Genomic DNA, 22,427 nt, shown 5'->3' with positions numbered 1-22,427 from the left:
ATATTCTTTTAAATTTCGAGCCAGCTCTAAGAAAATGGACTTACATGGCTGCTTTCTTTCTGGATATGTATTAAGATACATTGCTGCTGTATTTACAGTATTTTTGTGGCACAAAATGTAGCACGTCAGCATGTCAAACTTTTCTTCATGGCTATAATGCTCACCCGGCATATTTGACGATAATAATATAATATTATCTATTTAACAATAAAAAATAATAACGACAACAGTAACAATAACTCTAAAAACAACAACTCGACAAACAGGCTAACAACAACGACAATTACTATTTTATCGTGTAATTAAATATTTGACAGGCTCGGTGACAGGTATTTACGTCAAAGCATTTGTTTGCAACGCCTACTTGAAGATTTTTTAAAAATAGAAAAAATGTAATTTTTCTTCAAACTAAAAAGAAAACAATGGCATGTGATACATAGTTGAATTCGTAATAAAAAATGGAATCAGATACAGGGTGTACTTTTGTTTCGGGTCATATAAAAACATAAAGTTGATGATGGTTTCTTGAAAACGAAACGTCGGATATAAAATCTAAAAATACCATCGTGTAGTACCTTAAAAGTGCCAATGAAAAAGTGTTATTCGTTTTTTGATATCTTTTCAAATAAAGTCAGAAAAAAATGAAATTGATATTGTCAAATTCTCGTTTTTCCCAAATATCTCAGCAGGCCATGAAAATTCTTCAAGTTTCTAAACGGCATGTAAATAAGCTTTAAAGAACACAACTTTTTCCTAATTTAACCTAAGCTGTATCTCCAACAGGTACTGAGATTCCCATGCTTAGGATCCTTATCTTGGACACACTGTATATACAACTATTATTGCTTTACAGATAGTTGTGTCGTAAGTTTATCAACAATATTTCGGTATATAGCTTCACTAATGAGTGGTATCGAATCTCCGCGATATATCAAATTTAAAACTAATCTCCAACTTTCCAAGAGAGTGCAAACGAGACCCGCACTTAGCCGGTCTGAGAAAATACTCGTACACTGGAAAAACTGTTAAAAATTATTATTTTGAACTGACTCAGTGTTCAGCTGCACAAAATGTGCCTAACTTGATTTCCTAGAGAATTAGAATTAGTTATAATGAGACGGTAGCATTTTTTTTTGTGTTTACTCCGAGACCTTTTGATCCATATGTAAGTACATTTTTCTTCAGTTATAATAAATCTTACAATAGCAAACATATTGTTATAATTTTTACTGAAATTGTTATATCAAGTACGCTATTTCTTGCTATCTTCTTCATAATCTGAGAGATGCAGCACTTCGATTTGAAATTTCAGTTTGTCTTCTTTGAACATTTTCCATTCTCTGGAATAATGCAGACTGAGTGTGCCTGGGAAGTTCTCCTGAAATTAAAAATAAAATAGGTAACATTCTCCCTAGACTTGTTTACCATACATGTATATTTAATAATAGTTGAATATGGCATATAGTTGTTATACAGGGTGTTCCTTAAACACATGCTCATATTTAAGGAGGGAATTCTTAGAACCATTTTAAGGAAAAAACGTCCTATGGACGTATGTCCTAAACGCCTAAACTTTTGAGATACAGGGTGACAAAGTTTTCAAAAATAATAAGTTTTTTAATAATTACTGAGATAATTTTGTAGACATCTTGAGCATATTTGGTACATATGTTCCATGCCGCAAGCTATCTAGCTATCTAGCTGATGTACAATTTTCTCAATTTTCTCTGCCAGTGGCGTAGGTACGAGTTTTGAAGTGTATATTTTTGGCGAAAAAAATACTACGCCACTTCTTTATCTTGAATTGAAAATTATTTTTGAAATCTCCATACATTTTTGACCACATTTGATTTGATGGGTTTTCTTTGTCCGACGCATGGTTTTCGCTCAAAAAATTAAAAATCGCTTTACTTAAGGATAAATTCCTTAAAAATCTGATGCGGTATCGTGCATCGACTGAAAGCAAACTAAGAGATCAGATTTGTTGCAAAATAATTGAGGATCTAAAAGGTATTTGTTTGTTGTCAGATGCACTGTTCTCAATTAAAATTACGTCATAACGCAGCACCGCTTAATAATTTTTGAAAACATAAATTTAGTTATCCTGGAATAAATGACGTATAGCAGAATTTATTTACTGCACCTCTTGGAAATATGGAGTTTGTCGATATGCGATTTCTTTTAAAGATTAAAAGCAGAAAAAACAGCGTACCCACCATAGCAATAAAAAACGAATTCTCTGTATGTACAAACGTCAGTAGCTAATATTGATGTTGGTTTAAAGTAAGGTGTTGGTGTTAAAAACTGTCACAGCGCGTTTTGATTGATTTTGAAGTGTTATTGAAGTAATTTTGGTAGTCCGCTGTTTTTCTGAATATCAGTAAATATGGTAAATTATACGAATGCGGAAATGGCGCAAATGCATTACGTATATGGCCTTGCCGATGGTAATGCAACAGAAGCCAGGCGCATTTATCAGGAAAGATATCCTAATCGTGCCTTACCAGATAGCCGATCCTTTTCAAATATTCATCGTCGACTTAGGGAAACTGGTAGTTTCAAGAAAGGGACTCCGGAAGGTAGACCTCGTGTAGTAAGAACTCCTGAAATTGAGGAAGCGGTGCTGCACAAAATTGAGGAACATCCTGAGACGAGTACGAGGAAGATCGCTAGAACTCTGGATATTTGTCATCAAATTGTTTGGCGTATTTTGGTTGATTTTTGTTATACCCATACCATATTTCAAGAGTGCAGGCATTACTCCCCAGAGATTTTCCACAGCGTGTGAACTTCAGTCAGTGGTATCTACAAAGTAGATCTAGCTACAAAGTAGATCTAAATCCGCAGTTTGAGACACAAATTTTGTTCACAGACGAAGCAAATTTTTCTCGGGATGCCATTCAAAATTTCCATAACAATCATGTGTGGGCTAAAGAAAATCCCCATGCAATAACCGAAACCCATTTCCAACACCAATTTCCGAATAATGTATGGGCAGGAATTATAGGTGATCATCTAATAGGCCCATTTTTTCTACCAGGACGCCTTGATGGTCGTTCTTATTTACACTTTCTCGAAGAAGACTTACCTGGGTTATTGGAAGATGTGCCACTTGCGTTAAGGAATCGAATATGGTACATGCACGATGGCGCCCCTGCTCATTTCAGTGTAATTGTCCGAAACCATTTAAATCCAGTTTATCCTAATCGTTGGATAGGTCGCGGAGGACCTCAGCAATGGCCAGCAAGATCCCCCGATCTCAACAGTTTAGATTTTTTTTATGGGGCCACCTTAAAACTCTTGTGCATAAAACTCCCGTTAATACTTTAGAAGATTTAAGAGAGCGAATAGTTGCCTCGTGTGAAACTATACGAAATACGCCGGGAATATTTGAACGGGTGCGTATTTCCATGCGTAGAAGGGCGGAAGCATGCATACCAAGTGCATGTGGCCACTTCCAACAATTTTTATAATCAGTTTTGGTATTATTACTAATTAACAAATTTTTGCTATTCGTTTAGACTTACTGTCACAAAACTCGTTTTTGTGAAAAATTTATTTTTTTGCAGATTATGTTTTCAAATATTATTAGGGAATTGGTAATGCGTTATGAAGCAATTTTCAGATTCTCATTCATTTTAGAATTGATCTAATTTCTTAATTTGCTTTCTGTCGATTTTTATTTTTTTGAGTGAAAATCATGCGTCGGACAAAGAAATACTAAGAGATCAAAATTTCTCAAAAATAAATGAGAATTTAAAAAATGATTTTATTTTGAGGAGAAAGCATTGGCGTAGTACTTTTTCCCCAAAAATATTCAATGCGAAACCCGTAGGGATGCCACTGTTTGAAAAAATACAAATTTGTGTATATCAGAAAATGCGCCTTGAGGCATGGAACATATGTACCAAATATGCCAAAGATGTCTAAAAAATTATCTCAGTTATTATTAAAAAACTGATTATTTTTGAAAACTTTGCCACCCTGTATCTCAAAAGTTAAGGCGTTTAGGACATACGTCCATGAGAAGTTTTTTTCTTAAAATGGGTCTAAGAATAACATCCTTGAATATTAGCATGTGTTTAAGGAACACCCTGTATAAAAGATTACACTATTGTAGCATAATACAGGGTGGGGCACCCCATATGACACGATAATAATAATAATAATAATCGTCCTAGCTGTGGTTACATACAAATATTCAGATAATTTAACAGAGCTAGTTGCTGATATAACAAAAGGCGAAGTTCAACTCAGCACAAGTGCTACTGAGTTGTTCTTCCACACAACCTCAAAAATATTCTACCTAAGCTAAGACAAAAAGAAAGTAATACATGAAAAAAAGACGTCCATTCTGGTCACATAATGATGAAAAATGTATAGGGTTGGGCAGTTTATACTTAAAGTTGGCTTTCGAACAGAAGGAGTTTGAATCTTTTCGTAAAACAGGATTTCTTATTTCTTTTGGTAACAGTTTGATCACTTGGAATATATTATAGCTAAAATATCGTTTGGAAAATTCAGTTTTGAAACTAGGTGAGGTTAGAGTACCCTTAAATCTGATGTTCAGATTGTGAACATCAGTACGAAAAGTGATTTTCCTGTACAGATAAGGCGGCTTTTTGGTTTGTATAATTTTGTTATATAAATTAGCAGCATTTAATATCCGTCTATTTTCCATTGTGATCCATCCCGTAACTCATGGGATATTTTTTGATATTTCCCAATTATGTGAATGAGCCGTAGACACGAGTTTTGTACTTTCTATATTTTCTGAGCATACTGTTTGGTTAAACATGAACCATATAAAGTATCCGAGTAATTGAAGCGCGATAAAATCAGTGCATCACAGAGAGGTGTTTTCGTTTGTTTCGTGAGTACGTCTCTGTGTCCATAAATGAGTTTCAACGAAGAATATGCAACTTGTCAATGTTTGTTTATATATTTCTCAAACCTCAAGTCAGAGTCGATTACAACTTCAAGATTTTTGCATTCATTTGTGGGTTGTAATGGAACATTATCAATCGTGATTGAAAGAGATTAAATTTTTTCTGGCGATTCTTTTTTGATCCGAAAAGGATGATATTCGATTTAGTGGCATTTACTAGTAGACAAAGGTGAAATTTACAGTGTTCTAGACTACGCAACATGTTTGATGAATAAATCGTAAACAATAGCGGACCCAATAGTGGACCCTGTGGCACACCTAACTTGAGTTTTAGATAGTTTGAATAGACTCCACCCTGGCATACTTTTTGTTTCCTGTTTTTTGATGTAACATTCAAGAAGTCTGATAGCAGTATCCGATAATCCCATATAGTTTAAAATGGCGAGAAGTAGATCATAGTTTAAAGTATCAAAAAGCTCGACTAAAACCAAGAAGCACAAGTACAGAACAAAAACCTTCATCTGTAGCCCTAATAATGTCGTCCACGATGTGCAGCAGAGCAGTGGCGCAGCTATGGCATTCGATTTCATGTTACATATAATTCTATTTATAGATAGTTCATTCATTTCCTGGAAAGCAAAATCCGGTTCTACTCGATGGTTTTTATTGTAAAAAAATATTAGATCTTGAGGTGGCTGCATCAAACGAGAATTTCTCTATTTTATTATAATATGTATGTACATTGATTAAGGCTGCAGAAGGAAATTGTTTTGTAGTCTACATGATGGCTCAAAAAATGTGACATATCAAAGATTTGTTTTTTTAAATGGAACACTCTGTATTGCGTTTCACTTTTGGAAAATGTTAGGTACAATTGAAAACTAAGTAACATCGAAATGTGTAGAAATCATCACTTCAAATTCTGATCAAGCGTGAATGTTCAAAAATCATTGTTACTTTTTCATGATTTCGTTATTAGGAATAACTTTGTAATATTTCCTAAATTTTTTTAGACTAATTTATTTCAGTCTAAACAATATAAAATTCAATTATCTTTCATTTCATTTTGGGGTTCCCCTAACCTAACCTAACCTAATAGTTTTTAATTTACTGCCTTTTTCAAATAGTAGTTCTTATTTCAAGGCATTCTTTGAATGAAGATAACTTTGAAATGACATTTATTCGACTTGTTGAAATAATTCTTATTGATAGTTATTGTGTTTTACGTTATTCAAAACATTCACTGAATTATTACGTTCAAAATGAAAACTTATCCCATTCAAGAGCGAATAGATATGATTTGAGCGATTGGTAAGTGTTTAGAAAATTGCCTTTTTGGCGTCGAGGGTGTATGCCCAAAAATCTCCAGACCGGAATCGGTGGTATAGTTCAAGTAAACGATATAGTGCAATCTACCTCCCAACAGCTCCCCTTCAATACAATAGTTAGAGAGCTAACTACTTTCGTTATTCAATAACCATTTCTAATTATATAAGAATCACAATATCTACATGGGAATGATCAGAATAAAACTCACATATATATACAATCGATCGCTTCAAAAACACTTCATTTCTTCGAAAGCTTCTGATAAAGCCTCTTCCATATTATTTGTTTCACTATCACTGTCTGCATTTAAATCAATAATGAATTCATTTCCACTATTAATGTGGAAGTGTCCAATTTCCATATAGTCTTTTTCAACTAAAATTACTTTTTCAATCCTTTTCTGCTAGTCTTCTTCTTTAATTAGCTCTATTACCTTCTTAGCAAATTTTGGAAAATTTTTTTTACGCCTGATGCTTTGTTTCAATTTTCCTCAAATCAACTCGATGGGATTAAAAAACATGAAAATAGGGGGGGGGAAGTCTCAGTATGGTGTTACTTTTCAGCAATACTCTCAAGGTCATACACATTTTCAAATGTTTTCGCCTGTAGTTGGTTTTTGGTAAAGTAATCTTCAAAATACAAATTGTTATCCATTAAAAACTTTGTATTTCATCTTTCCTTGAATTTTTATTCGGTACTTTGATGAGCTGTCGCGAATGATAGAGAGTGTTGTCAAGAACTATTTCACTAGTCGCATCCATATTTGGGATCAATGTGTTTTCAAACCATTCCTCGAAAATATTAGCTTCCATGTTCTTATGATAGTCAACATTGCAGTCCTCAAGTTTTTTCCACATCATTTCAAAGAATTCGGAACCCATCCTCTACTTCCTCCACAATGCACAATGATTAGTCGCGATCTTTTGCAGGCATGTTAGGCGTACACATTCTCGAACCATCAGTCCATCCTTTCGTAACTGTGTCGTGAGTGTCATACCAAGTTTTGTTCAAACAGAAAATTTGCCGTTGTTCTTGTCTATATTTAGTTATCTGTTCTAAGTATTTGTTACGCAATTCCACTATTCTTCTACTTTCCATAACTGATTGACGTTTGTTTATTATTTTAAATCTAAATCTTAGTTTCTTTATCCAATTCTGAAGAGTTTTGTCACATCAGCTCACGTTATGGCCGGAAGTTTTCAATTTCTTTCTTATTATTTCAGTTGTAGGAATTTCATTGCTTTTGTAACAGTAGTATATTGTTTTCTTCAATGATTTTATTAGATGAACATCTAAAGGTTTTGGTAACCCAGAATCACATCGCATCTTGCGTTCAGAAGGTTTGTTTTGGACTATTTCACGTACAGTTGAGATAGGAATTTCGGTCAAATCTGATGTTGCTTGTAACAGTTTGTTTCACTCGAAACCAAACTTAAGATGTAGATTCTTATTTACGTTGAAACATACTATCTGTGTTTCAATATTCGAATGCATCCGAATCTTATTCACTAATGTCCCTTTTTCGCATTGTTTACTATCGCTATTGGAAAAAGTCTGCGTTGTTATCACACTCATTATTACTATAAGTACTTGTCCAAGGACGCCACATTTTGAATAGATAACAAGAATTTTAAGTAATTATAACTGCACCAATATCGAATTTCAACACTCAAATCGCGATCAGTTCCTGAACTGAACACGACGGCGATAACCAAGGCTGCATTCTCCGATTTCTATTCGTCACCGTAACATGACTTCAAATTTAATTTTATGACTTCAGCCAACCATAAAACTCGATTAGTAAAAATGATTCAATACGAACCGCCAAGTCTACAGTCCACGTGGACTAGTTTGCTGCCGATTCATTTCTATATATTGGATTTTTGGCCTTTGAGAGTGCCGACAAATTTAAGAGTGCACAATATCGTTTATTTTGGGAAAGAAAGAAGTATTTGTTTCGAAAGAATTTTTTCTTTCGTATAATTCAATGTTTATATGAAAGTAGCTGTTTCAGGAGGACTTTCTTTCAGTTTGTGTCTGAAAGTTACTTCTTTGCATGATCTACACATCCATGTACATTACTTTCAAATTGATAATTCCTTCCTTTCTTTGGAAGATTCTCTCATCCATTTTTTTTGTATCAGATGGAGTAGTAGAAAGCCAAAAACTTTCTTTCCCAAAAAATTAATCACTCCTAAAAATATAACCCTTTCAAATCAAATAAGATTCCTCATGGCTGGGATTAAATCAAATAGGTGAATGAATGTCATTACGATGTCATCGATGACATAAACAAATCAAGCTTATTCCGTGACATTCAAAATCGTAATTCATGAATGAAGTGTGTGTATTTTCTATAATGTTATCCAATTTGGTACTGAAGAGCCTTAGGGCAAGTGTCTTAAGGCGAAACACGTGTATACCAGTTAGGGTGACAGTGTTCCATGTGAGTACAATTTATTACCATTCCTTCAAAGTAGAACTCATGTTAATGATATCTGATTCTTATTCCTCCACGAATGTTCGATATACAAACTGAATAGAGAAAAGTATCTTCTGTATAATTCAGTGTTCATATAGAAGTATTTGTTTCGAAAGAATTTTTTCTTTCGTGTAATTCAATGTTTATATGAAAGTAGCTGTTTCAGGAGGACTTTCTTTCAGTTTGTGTCTGAAAGTTACTTCTTTGCATGATCTACACATCCATGTACATTACTTTCAAATTGATTAATCCTTCCTTTTTTTGGAAGATTCTCTCATCCATTTTTTTTGTATCAGATGGAGTAGTAGAAAGCCAAAAACTTTCTTTCCCAAAAAATTAATCACTCCTAAAAATATAACCCTTTCAAATCAAATAAGATTCCTCATGGCTGGGATTAAATCAAATAGGTGAATGAATGTCATTACGATGTCATCGATGACATAAACAAATCAAGCTTATTCCGTGACATTCAAAATCGTAATTCATGAATGAAGTGTGTGTATTTTCTATAATGTTATCCAATTTGGTACTGAAGAGCCTTAGGGCAAGTGTCTTAAGGCGAAACACGTGTATACCAGTTAGGGTGACAGTGTTCCATGTGAGTACAATTTATTACCATTCCTTCAAAGTAGAACTCATGTTAATGATATCTGATTCTTATTCCTCCACGAATGTTCGATATACAAACTGAATAGAGAAAAGTATCTTCTGTATAATTCAGTGTTCATATAGAAGTATTTGTTTCGAAAGAATTTTTTCTTTCGTGTAATTCAATGTTTATATGAAAGTAGCTGTTTCAGGAGGACTTTCTTTCAGTTTGTGTCTGAAAGTTACTTCTTTGCATGATCTACACATCCATGTACATTACTTTCAAATTGATTAATCCTTCCTTTCTTTGGAAGATTCTCTCATCCATTTTTTTTTGTATCAGATGGAGTAGTAGAAAGCCAAAAACTTTCTTTCCCAAAAAATTAATCACTCCTAAAAATATAACCCTTTCAAATCAATATCGTTTACTTCGTTTGTACGTGAATTTCGTAGGACTAGAGGAGTAGCTTATGAAAAGGCAAATAGACCAAAACCTATCATTGGAAATGTGAAAAATGAATTTCTTATTATGGAATCAATCATAGAAAACCCTCATATGCGTCAACTTTAGATCGAGAAAGATACGGGAGAGTAAGCAGATGGAGCATTTCTAGGGCAATAAAAACATACAAGTTTCACCCGCACCGTAATCAGACTTCCATCGAATTCCATGAATTCTGGACAAGTTTACTGAGGATGAACATTTCTTGGATACCATTTTATTTTCTGATGACACAACTTCCATTATTCATATGAAGAAAACAAAAACGACTGAAAAGTTATATTTCAAGCGCCTTATTACTTCAAATAACTGTACCAAATTTCAACCAAATCGGTGTAAGGATATTCATGATATTTTATAAATACCGTTTTTTTTAAACGTCAACGCCCTGTATCTCAGAAACGAAGCAACTTCGGACATATGTTCATGAGAACTTTTTTTCTTGGAACGACCTAAAGAACCACTCTCTGAAGTTTCGTACTGTACTTAGAAAAAAAAATCATAACCCCCTTTCCTTTTATAGCGGTAATCAGTGCTTACCTTCAATTTCACCATTCCGTATTTTATCTAATCTTGACGAAAAAGCTTCCTCTAAATCTTCGATAGGTGCCTTGGGTTTCTCAGTTTTCTTAATTGCTGCATAATATGCTGTATTTCTCTTTCCTACCGGGCGATCCACTAGATCATTCTTATCGTCGTTTATTCCTTGAAGTCTGAATAATTTCTTGATTATTTTTATAGAATCCTGTTCCAAAATTTTCTCCACTGTGAGATTTTTCATATTGTCCTTAGCAAGAGGATTGAGAGTTATTTCAGTGTTAGCCATTATTTGGGAGTAGGTTCCAAAGCGGTGAATAAACATAGCAAAAAACTGGATGATCATTACAACACCGAAACAGAACAGGAAGGCAAAACCTATAGGTTGCAGCTGAAGGTAGGTTTTATTGATGATGATCTGGAACAATAGAACATCGTTATTACACTGCATTGACATTGAGTCCAATACAAGATTTGGATTATGAATACACTGCTCCATTGCTTGATAAAAATTAATGACACTATCAATAATTAAGCAATTTTGATGTGAAACATCTTAGCCGCACGTAAAACAGATTGCTGCCGTGGCGACGGGTCGCCATGTGCAAGTGACTGTGCGATTCTCTTACCAAGGGTTCGGCGTTAAGCTATCTTTCTCGCCGCACTGAGTTCGGATACCCATAGTGTAAACAGTTCTGTTTAATTCAGTATACATAATCTGTGTTCAACTGAATAAATAGTTTTTGAAAGTAATTGAAAATAAAATATGTCTGAGAGTGATAATTTAAAATGTGAAAGTGAGCAGCCTCCTGCAGCCTCACACTACGACACACTATCAAGTCATCAGTAAATTATTCATACTTTTATATTCAACAATTAAAGTGTACTGTAACAAATTAAATAATAACTTTCTTAAACAAAATTATTTTTTTAAATATTTCACTATCACAAACTAATTTATATTCAACATTTGGCAACTAACGCTTGATTTATTTCCACTATTTGAATTCCGTGTTTAACCGCTCGATTCACTTTCTGAATTGAACTGCCCTCTCTGGACGAGTAGCCGGCTTTTTATATCGCTAACGATCGTTCTAGAATTCTAAAGTCATTTCGATACCCAACTAGAGTTTAATCGGCTGTTCTCGATTGTATTCCTTCGCGGTAACGTCATGTGTTTTTTCGCTGGCTAGCATATCGGTCAGGGGCGGCTTCAGATATTGCCCATTTCTCAAAGACGTTTCGCCCCGAAATGTCATCTTTGGCGTGTGTCGATACCTGCAGGACTCCCCATATCTGCACTGTGAAGTTCGATGGAAGTAACACTCCACAGTCTTCATGCTCGATCGTGGAAGATGGTTACCGCACACCAAAATCTTGATGCCGCTGGATCTAAATATCGTTTCCAACATGCTTCTCACAATTCTCCAATCCAGCCTGTCGAGCCCAGAGGCTAATTTCGGGATTGCCAAGTCCACGAGATTCTGGTCGAGCATCGTGTCCCTCAGTATGGTAAGACTCCTCCAGACATCTACATAGGACGGTTTGTTTCGAGAATGCTTTTTGTTCACCAAGTAGAAACTGTTTCTCTGACCCTTCTTCAACTGTAGCACTCCTCCGACTTCAGGATTCCGTTCTCGTAATGTTTGGAGCTGACCGAATTTCTTGTTGAATGCTACAGCGATACACCTGGACATTAGGAGATCCTATACCACGCAGTGAGCTTGTGTGTAATCAACTGGAACTTTGAAAAGGTCTCGTGGCTCTTCTTGAGTTACCCCATGTACGACCTTCTGTCCGTTCGAGTATAAACACATGAAATTATGGAACGTCATTTCATCCTCTAGTGGTCTGAGGGCGTGAACTTGGTCGTGATTTCCAGCATGAGAAACCAGTCTATTAAAAAGGACGACCCTAGGCTTTCCTCGAGGTGGCTTATGAATTCGGTAGACGAGATCATTTATCTTCTTCATGATTTTGTACGGACCTTCCCACGAGTTCCGCAACTTCGGCTTCGCTTAGGGTTGTACAGCCAAACTAGGTCACTGGTTTCGAATCCTCCAGCATTCGTCTTGATATTATAGGCCTTCTTCATCCTATTGCTGGTACTTCAGATGGACTCGTTCAAGGATGTCGTTTATTCTCTGCCGAAGCTTGCTGACATAGGTCTCCCCGCAGTGTCATGATCTGGCGGCGTCCCAAATTTCAGATCGCAAGATAGCCGCAGCTCTCGGCCCATTATAATACTGGCAGGGGTTTGGCCGATTGACTCGTGCACTGCCGAACGATAGGCAGTGCACAGGAACAGGTGGAGGTACTGGTCCCAGTCTCTCTGATGGTCAGAGACTACCTTGGACAAGTGGCGGTTTATGATCTTATTCATTCGTTCCACCATTCCATCGGACTGTGGATGTAAGGCTGTGGTTCTGTTCTTTCGAATGCCCAAAAGATTACATATTTCTTGGAACAGGTTGGATTCGAAATTTCTGCCCTCATCCGAATGCAGCTCCAATGGAAGCTGCATTCAGGACGACAGCGACGGTAAAGGCTTCCAGGTTGGGCAGGGCATAGGCTTCTGCTCACTTGCTGAAGTAGTCCATGGTTACCAGGATGTTGTCACCAAGGTCGGACTCTGGAAACAGGCCGGCGATGTCGATGGCTATTCTCTCAAAGGGACTTCCCACGTTATACTGGCGCATTGGAGCTTTTGGTCGTATCCGAGGTCCGTTACTGGCGGCACAAACATCACACTTTCTGCACCAGTCCTTGACGTGGGCTCGACAATTAACCCAGGATTGTTTTACAGCATCAAACTCGAGAGCTCTTACCAGTGCATCCACTAGATGTTTGGGACGAGCTAGTGACAAGGCCTGCCTCGTTACTTGGTCGCGAAGTCCGTCCAAGAATGCCCGAACTGCTAACCGCTCCATTACATTTTTCGGTGTAGCAGGATATGCCAGACGAACCAATCGAGCAATGTCGGCTTCAAATTCCTGTAGAGACTCTCCTACTCCCAAGGAGTTTTTTCGTCGAACTGGGGCGGCTCCATGGAGAGCTTTCCTGGTTCAGAACTTCTTTCATTGTCTTTTGAAGTTCTTCCATGTTAAAACTTAGTTCCGGAATTGAGTTTTCGGTAACAGTTTCTGTGGTGTGGGCAGAATTAACGATTTGGTTTTGCAACTTGCTAATTGTTTCCTTCATCTTGCTGATTTCTGCCTCAAATCCGCCTTTGATTTTATCGCCTATTTTTTTCATTCTCTTCATTTCTGCCCCGATTTCATCTTTGATGTCCCCTTTGATTTCTTCTATTTCCGTGTTCATTTCCTTCCTGATTTTGTCTATCTCTGACTCGATGGTTCCTATCCTTTCTTCGAGTAGACACGCCATGCAACAAAGTTCTATCTTTGAGCCTTCCGCATTTTCTAGAAGTTTATCTTTCAAACTTTTCGAATTTTGTTCAAGTTCATCTTTCAGTGATTTGGTATTCTCATCGAGTTTGCTCATTATTGAACTCAAATCACCTCCAGAAACTTCGAATGAATATTTCGGGATCTTCTCTTGATTCAGTCAAGTTATCCCACAGTCTCTTCTGGAGTACTGGTTTCTTTCCAGAATAATCTACCTCTCTCTCCTCCAATTCTTGCTTCAATTCGGCAACTTTCAAGTCCACTAGGCGCACTTTCCTCGAACACATTTTGTCTGTTATTGTCTATTTTCCACAAAACTGTATATGCCAACTTATTTTCATCCAGTCCTAAATACTTATTTACTTTCACAAGTCTATTTTTCACGTTTAGTTTCACGTCAAGTTTATGTTTCCGTAGTCCGGTACTGTCCACTTCGCGAAACACAAGGAATCAACAGTCTCTCTGCGCGAACAAATAAGTCATAGTCAATTTCACCGCAGTACAAAAATTGTCCGCCAAGCGCTCACAGATTTATTTTATAAATCCACTTCTAATCACCAATTATAACAAATTAAAGAATTAATTTTTTTCGTCGAAATACCAAAAAAGTGAAATCTACAGAGCACAACCATCATTTTTGTTGCGTTTCCCTAAAATAAAATAAAACGGATGTTTCGTTTTTGTCTGGTTGCCCAATATTGATTCGTCTCAAAGCGTAATGGAACAAAGTGTATTTAAATTGAGAAATAAATAGACAGTATATGTTAATTCAAAAATACCTCATTTCGGTCGTTATTGTACGTGAAGTTGACTTTGGCGTTGATCGGCCAATCCAAATGAATGGTGTCTTGCTGCATATTGAGAAGAAATATCACAAGCACAAAAATGCAATTGAGCATGAAAAATGTCACCACCATTTTGTCCCTTAGATCCTTGAGATTTTTAGCTACCTCGTCCTGAAATAAAATATATAAAGTTTAATAATTATTTACAGACAGACGAAGCATATGTAGGCAGTGCCGAAGTTTTCAACCGTTACAATTCTTATACAAGGGCACAACAAAATCCTCATTCTATTGTGGAGCAGAGAAGTCAAGGAAGATTTGGATGTAGTGTGTGGGCAGGTGTTTTCAGGGGTAGAATTATCGGCCCGTTCATTCATCATGGCACTTTCACATCTCAGAGGTTTTTAGAAATTTCTAGACAAAGTATTGAACCCCTTGTTGATGAATTGCCACTAATGAAGCTCAGAAAAAATATTTTCAACAAAACCTCAACAACACTGCAATTGTCACCAATTTTTTGGCTGCAAAACCGATGGTCGTCCAGGTCACCGCACCTAACGCCTTTGGACTTTTATCTCTAGGGAAGGTTGAAAGATCTCATTTTCAAATTGCCGACCAATTCTAGATACGGATTGAAAGCGGCAGTTATGCGAAGTTTTGCTTCTTTCACTCCTATTGAACTGAATAATTCGGCAAAAAACGTTCAGAAAAGGTGTCGTATTTTGGTGACAATATTATGTGAGGCAACAGTCCTTTCAAATTTCAGTTATGCAGATGTGCTCTTTGGTCCATGTTTAACTAATCAATATGAATCAAGAGTTCAAAATTCTTGCTTGAGGTTGATCTATGGCATAAGTAGACGTCAAAGAATTTCACACAAACTTAAAACTGTTGGCTGGTTGAATATGAGTAATAGAAGAGTTCGTCATTCTGAAGTACTCTTCCATAAAGTCATACTGACCAAAACCTCAACATATCTGCATAGGAAAATTACTCATCGGACAGATGTTCACAACCTCAATGTTAGAAATAAAGGTTTATCAACACCTCCTAAATTTCAACTTGAACTTTTCAGACGCAATTTCAGTTATCAAGTTTGTGCAATCTATAATAATATTCCTGAAATAATCAAAAAGAGTGGGCTTCAGCGATTTCAAATTATATTTTAGAAATAATAATTGAACAATTTTATTATTATTCTTATCATGTCATGCCTTGATCACAGTAGACCGGATTATTTCATAATAATGCTCTTATAACACAGCAGCGACTTTTTGAGGTTAAGTGGAAGAGCAATTAATAACGATTTATCGTTATAAAAATTGAACTTCGCCTTTTGTTTCCAACTCATTTTATATTTTTGTCCATACTGTTCATTAACTGTTGAGCCTTATTAGTTGTAAACAATGAAGACATTTATTATTGTTATTATATTGTTAATCAACAGTGAGAGGACCATAATTCTGGAAATCAGCCTACGGACTTCAAACAAACTTCGTATATTTCACAGTGAAATACTCACTTTTTTATCTGAATCATCTATAGGTTCTAGATACTGCTTTATGAATTTTTCCCAAAAGGTCTCCTCTTTTCGATCCAAGAAGTGTACGGGGCTCTTTTCGAGTTCGCCCTCATAAAACCAAATATTTTGGGGAACAACATCCGAAGGAGCAGTGATAGAATCTTTATCTTTATCGTTTTCATTGTTTACCCTAAAATAAAAATACAAATTTTCATATGGAATCATGTGTTCACTAGTAATTCTCTTTGCTGATGAAAATCAATTCCTTACAAGAAATGTTCCAATGCCATTTCAACGATCAACTGGCCTACCCTTCAAAATTATTAAATCATGCAAGAGGTTTGTTTGGGGAATATTACAAATATTCTGAACTGAATTGTATTGATTTTCATTCCCTGATTATTTAAAAATAACATTAATTCCAAACGGAGACGAAAACTATACAAACAGTGTCAGGAATCACACGTTAAAAGGTAAGACCTCGTTAGTCCTTAGCTCGTACAAGTTTCGACTAATTAACAGAAAAACCCATTTTTGAAAACAGATGTAAAGGCACCCCCAAACTTGGAAAACAGGTGTTTTTTTCGTAGCATCCAAAAATAATAGAATGGTGTATGGTTCCCATTTGAAAAAATCGTGTTTCATCAGTTTTCTCGATGTTATGTTTTAGGTGGAAATTTCGACCACCCTGTAAATTATTTTCAAAAATTCAATGGACCTGTTCATGACTCGATGCTTAAGATGTGATTCTGTGAAAGTTCACATTTTCAACTGTTACTGTCTATGAATTATGATTTTTTCGGAGTGGTGCTGTAACTGTCAAATATTTCAGAAAAAAATTAATATCTCGAAAATTAACAAATTTGTGTATAGGCATTGTTATACAAAGTGAGCCTGAAATGTGCTAAGAAATTCAAAAATGTAATAAAATACAGGGTGTTCTATTTGAAATAAGAAAGTTGCCTCAACTTCCTAAAATATAATAACGGATAAAACAGAATACCTGTGCTATGTGAGAATATTCAATATTCAATTGAATATTCAAAAAGTTTGTCATTTTGATGTTGAAGACTTCTTTCGAAATTGAAATTTCCAAATTGAATATTCTCACATAGCACATATTCTGTTATATATATATATATATATATATATATATATATATTACAATGTAGGTTTTCACGGATGGTAGAATATGATGTGTTGTTTTTCCGGGTGTTCAGCCGTTGTGTACTGTAACTGATGTTAGGTTCTTCTTGTGATGTTTTTATATGGTTTCGCTTGCGTAAGTTGTATGGATTTGTTACCTGTTTTTCCACCTGAGGGTTGTTGATGGCTTTTGGCAGTTCTCCTACCTGTTTTTCTACCTGAGGGTTGTTAATGACTTCTGGCGGTTCTCCTACCTGCGATGGTTCATTATCAATTTGTGGTTGTCTTTGGGGGTTGTTTTTAATTATTGTTTTCCAAATCCTTGGGATGTTTAGTGAGTCATCCCTTTTGTTGATGAAGCCTTGCTTTTCGATTTCGATAGGTTCCCTGATTTGTCGAATTCTTGGGTTTTGCACCTGTGCTATCTGTTTTGTGGACTCAAAATTAATCTTGTGACCTGTTTGTAGATGGTGTTGAAAGAAGGCAGAGGAGGTTTGTTTTGTTCTTATCGAGTTTTTGTGCTCCTGGGTACTGGCAGATATACGTCTGTTGGTCTGACCGATATATTGTTGTCTATAGTCCTCGCATGTGATGCTATATACTCCTTGGTTTTCTAGGGAAATTCTCTCTTTCGGTCTGGGCAGCCAACTGGATATCGTTTTGTGCGGTTTGTAGGTTGTCCGGATGTTTTTACGTCTTAGTATTCTCCCGATTTTGTCGGTCACACCTTTGACATAAGGTAGTGTCACAGATTGTCTGTCGTGTGGAGAGTCTTCTGTCGATCTAGTGGATGTTTTTTGGTTCTTCTTTGTCTATCGATGGCCTTTTGAATGATCTTTGGTCCGTAGCTATTTTGTCGCAGAGCCTTTGTTGTCTCCCCCAATTCTGTTGCCCTGTTTGTTGGTTCTGTTAGTTGGAAACTGCGGGATATTAACGTGTTGGCTACGGATTGTAGCTGGGTAGGGTGGTGGTGTGATGCTGCTTGTAGGTAGCGGTTGGTGTGTGTGGGTTTTCGGTAAACTGTATAACCCAAGTTGCCAGTTGGTTTTCGTGTTATAGGTAGGTCTAGAAAAGGTAGCTGCCTGTTCTCCTCTCTTTCGGTAGTGAACTGGATGCGGGGATGGATGTTGTTCAGGTAGGTCACAAACCGGTCTAGTTCTTGTTTTCCGTGGGGCCAGATGATGAATATGTCGTCTACATATCTTTTCCACAGGGATGGTTTGAGGCGGGCGTTGTTAAGTGCTTCTTTCTCGAAGTGCATCATGAACAGGTTTGCGATCACGGGCGATAGGGAGGAAGCCATCGGAGCTCCCTCTACCTGTTTATAGATCTGGTTGTCAAATATGAAATAGACAACCACAAATTGATAATGAACCATTGCAGGTAGGAGAACCGCCAGAAGCCATTAACAACCCTCAGGTAGAAAAACAGGTAGGATAACTACCAAAAGCCATCAACAACCCTCAGGTGGAAAAACAGGTAACAAATCCATACAACTCACGCAAGCGAAACCATATAAAAACACCACAAGAAGAACCTAACAACAGTTACACCTCTCGAAGCGAAGCAGTAACTCGTCTTGATAATGCCATCTGAGATGATGGCGAAACGTCGACTATCGAATAGTACACAACGGATGAACACCCGGAAAAACAACACATCATATATATATATATATATATATATATATATATATATATATATATATATATATATTTATATATATATATATATATATATATATATATATATATATATATATATATATATATAAGATATTTAGTATTTTTCAAGAAAAATTACTTTTTTAATCCTTTTCTGCCAGTCTTCTTCAGTGATATCAGATACTTCTTCTTCACTCAGCTTCTATTACCTCCTCATCAAATTTTGGAAAACTATATTTACGCCTATTTTTTCCCCAAATCAACTCGATGGGATTGAAAACACAAAAATAGGGGGGTAAGTCTCAGTATGGTGCACATTTTAAATAGATAAAAAAAATTTTTCAGTAATTATAACTGCACCAATATCGAATTTCAACACTCAAATCGTGATCGATAAAACTCGAATTTTGTCCAGTTTGTTTGTTTGTGATCTAAATATGAACTGACGTACACACATATAGCATTAAACTATATTTCAATATTATTTGTAAGTGTTGTTGTTCTGATAGAAATAATTTATGTGGCAAAACAACGTTTGCCAAATCATCTAATCAAATAAAAAAATTCTTTGTTTGTTTATTTTGATTTTTCGTAGGTACATTACACTTTTAACAAATTTGAAGAGAAAAATTACGGTCAATATTCCGAAAAAATACAGATTTTCTAAATATTTACCTGGAAGCATTTGGACCTTTGAGTTGCACCTCACCATCAGATTTTCTAACATTAGTATGGTCAGGATTGAAACGCCTATTTTCTATCGCGTCCAGTTTCGCTTTGAGTTGTTCCAAAGAAGTCTGAATATTTTTGAGCATTTCCTCTTCTTTGGATTTTTTATTGAAAGTAAAACATAATAATTTGAATAGACCACCAAAAGAGAATTCGATAGACCCTGCATTATCAGCATTGTTACCAAAGAATGAGTAAACTTGATCCTTCTTTTTTTCAGCTTCTTTCTTCTTCTTCTCTTCCTCCTTCTTCTTCTCCTCGTCCGTCTTGTCGGTCTTGTCCTTGAGAAAAAGAGCAATGAGCGATGGAATAATAAATAGAATAATTTATCTATTTAAAAAACTGAAAGTTTTAACTTTGTGACAGACTATTTTCCTTTTGAGAGGCAGATTCAAAGTTCGTTGCATATTGCATACTCGTATAACCCAATATTAAGTGATGAATGGAACAAAGAGAATCGCATAGGATGTTTTTTGCGAAATATCGAAAGTCGATGAGGGTTTCTGCTGTAAAATCAGGAAAAACATCTTTACAATAAGAATATTCCACTCGAATGTTTTTTTACATCACGTAACGTTTTTATTGGAGAATAATTTAATTTTTTCTAGTACTTATTTGATGACAGAAAAATAATAATTAATAATTTCTTTATTTAGCATAAGCTGATATACAATATGTTTGATCCTTACTATCATTAGGCTAATGTCAAAATGCTCAAACAATGAATTACAAATATATACATATACAGAGTGATTCAAAAATACTTTGACAAACTTCAGGAGGTGATTCCTCACAATATTCTAATATGAACTGTCCAACTGAATAAATGTCCGGAAACGCTTCGTTTCCAAGATACAGGATGTTGAAGTTTTATTTTTATTTTCGTTTTTTTCAAATCACTTTTGAAATACTGAACTTAATTAAACGAAGCTTGGTAATAGGAGGTTTTTGAGGTGTCGAATTCGAACCTGATGTTCTTATTGCTCTTACTCGTAGGGGGCACCACCTACACGTCTTTTTCTGTTTTTAAAGATTCATAACTTTTTTGGGCGTACTTCTAGCACATTGCTCAGTAAAAAAATCGATTCCTCTGTCATATCTACGTAAATAAGCTACCCTTGTTACTAGTCGCTGTAAGCAACCGTTTTCTAAATATTTGGACTTGAAAACTTCAAGTCGATTATTTGATAATCGATGCATATTGAAGTTATTACGAATATTCTGCACTTTTCACAAGAATGCTTAGGAAATAAATTTGACGTTTGTGAGTAGTTTTGGTAATTACATATTTTGTGACAGTTAGACGTTTTGTTGAAGTTTCCGTAAGTAGAAGTAGAAAAAACTTATTTTGAAAAAATGAATTATTCAAACAATAATGCTCATTTAGCCGATATGCATTTCGTTTATAGCCTTGCGGATGGCAATGCGCGCGAAGCAAGACCTATTTACCAGGAGCGATTTCCTAATCGAGTACTGCCTTCAACTCCAACATTTGCTTGTCTCCACCGTCGTTTGGCAGAAACAGGTAGTTTACCTCCTATTACCAAGTTTCGTTTAATTAAGTTCAGTATTTCAAAAGTTATTTGAAAAAAACGAAAATAAAAATAAAACTTCAACATCCTGTATCTTGGAAACGAAGCGTTTCCGGACATTTATTAATTTGGACAATTCATATTAGAATATTGTGAGGAATCACCTCCAGAAGTTTGTCAAAGTACTTTTGAATCACCCTGTATATGACTGGTTACAGTCACAAATAATGAACTTCAACCACTCACATGAAATATCTATACATGGGTGGGCAACAAAGGTAAGACAAAAGTATTGATGAAGATACATTGTCACAAACACAACACTTTAAAACATTGGAATAGTAATGAAGTTATTGAACTCAAGAAATAACAATAAATCAAAATCACTCGCCCATTATGTGCAATTTCAATCTTGACTTATCGGATTACAATCTTTAATACCCTGATCTAAATTATTAAAAGCCAACATTTCTACATGATAGATTTTTCAGTACACCTCTCATTTTTGGTTCCTACATGGATATTTCGGTTGATTCTGGTATTATAATTATGATAATTTTCAATCGGAGATAGATGGTGATGCATTATATATATATATATATATATATATATATATATATATATATATATGAGTACCATTGTTTGATAGTACACATAGTATTTTAATGACATCCATTTCAATTCTCTCAATATGTTGACTATTGGCGTGTCTCTTGGTACACCCAGTATGATTCTCATGGTTCTATTTTGTTGCTTTTGAAGTCGATCCAACTCGTTTTTATTAGCCGTAAATAGTATTGAAGAACAGAAAGTAAATGTGGTAAAACTAATGTATTATAAATTGTAATTTTTGACCATTGGTCAAAAATTGGTCAATCAATACTCCGAAATACTTCACCACTTTTGATATCCTCATTAGCAATCTTTGTAATAATTCCTATATTTATGATTTCGGCATAACCTGTTTTATTACTCAGTAAGAAAAATTCCGCCTTTTCAATATTCAGTTGAAGAGTGTTGAGATTACACGATCGACTAACTCTGCAGAGCTCACTATTCTAGCAGCTCATAAACGTTATAAGAACAGTAGTATATTGAGGTGTCATCTGCAAACAAACTAATTTTGCACTCTAGGAAACAAGGTCATTCATATACAGAAGGAAGACTAAGGGCCCAAGTGTACTACCCTGTGGCACTCTATTATCATTAATAATTTCAGAAGAGGTAATATTATTGACCTTTGTTAATTGTTTTCTATCACTCAAATAGTCTCTGAACCATTTCAGTACTGTGCCGCTTATTCCATAGTATTGTAG

The 22,427-nt window shown here is 35.5% G+C and overlaps 1 protein-coding gene across 2 annotated transcripts in view; it reads right to left on the bottom strand.

Annotated features, from left to right (window-relative positions):
* Window positions 1–22,427, bottom strand: part of Chs2 (chitin synthase 2) — a 110,538-nt gene that overhangs the window by 11,424 nt on the left and 76,687 nt on the right. Inside the window, exons 13-17 of one of the 2 annotated variants that reach the window (XM_074180229.1) lie at window positions 19,526–19,860; window positions 16,041–16,230; window positions 14,513–14,689; window positions 10,330–10,744; window positions 1,198–1,378 (exon numbers count right to left, since the gene is read on the bottom strand). In XM_074180229.1, coding sequence (XP_074036330.1) covers window positions 1,272–1,378; window positions 10,330–10,744; window positions 14,513–14,689; window positions 16,041–16,230; window positions 19,526–19,860 — 1,224 coding nt within the window. In that variant the 3' untranslated portion in view covers window positions 1,198–1,271. Of the gene's footprint in view, window positions 1–1,197; window positions 1,379–10,329; window positions 10,745–14,512; window positions 14,690–16,040; window positions 16,231–19,525; window positions 19,861–22,427 lie in introns of those variants that run through there. The other variant, XM_074180230.1, reaches the window with a different exon arrangement.

Source organism: Leptinotarsa decemlineata, unplaced genomic scaffold, assembly GCF_025532065.1.
Source record: "Leptinotarsa decemlineata unplaced genomic scaffold, Ldec_3_MD MMD2_tig00026294_RagTag_RagTag, whole genome shotgun sequence".
NCBI classification, from domain to species: domain Eukaryota; kingdom Metazoa; phylum Arthropoda; class Insecta; order Coleoptera; family Chrysomelidae; genus Leptinotarsa; species Leptinotarsa decemlineata.
The sequence above is the reverse complement of the archived record's forward strand: the minus strand, read 5'-3'. Positions and strand labels throughout refer to the sequence as shown.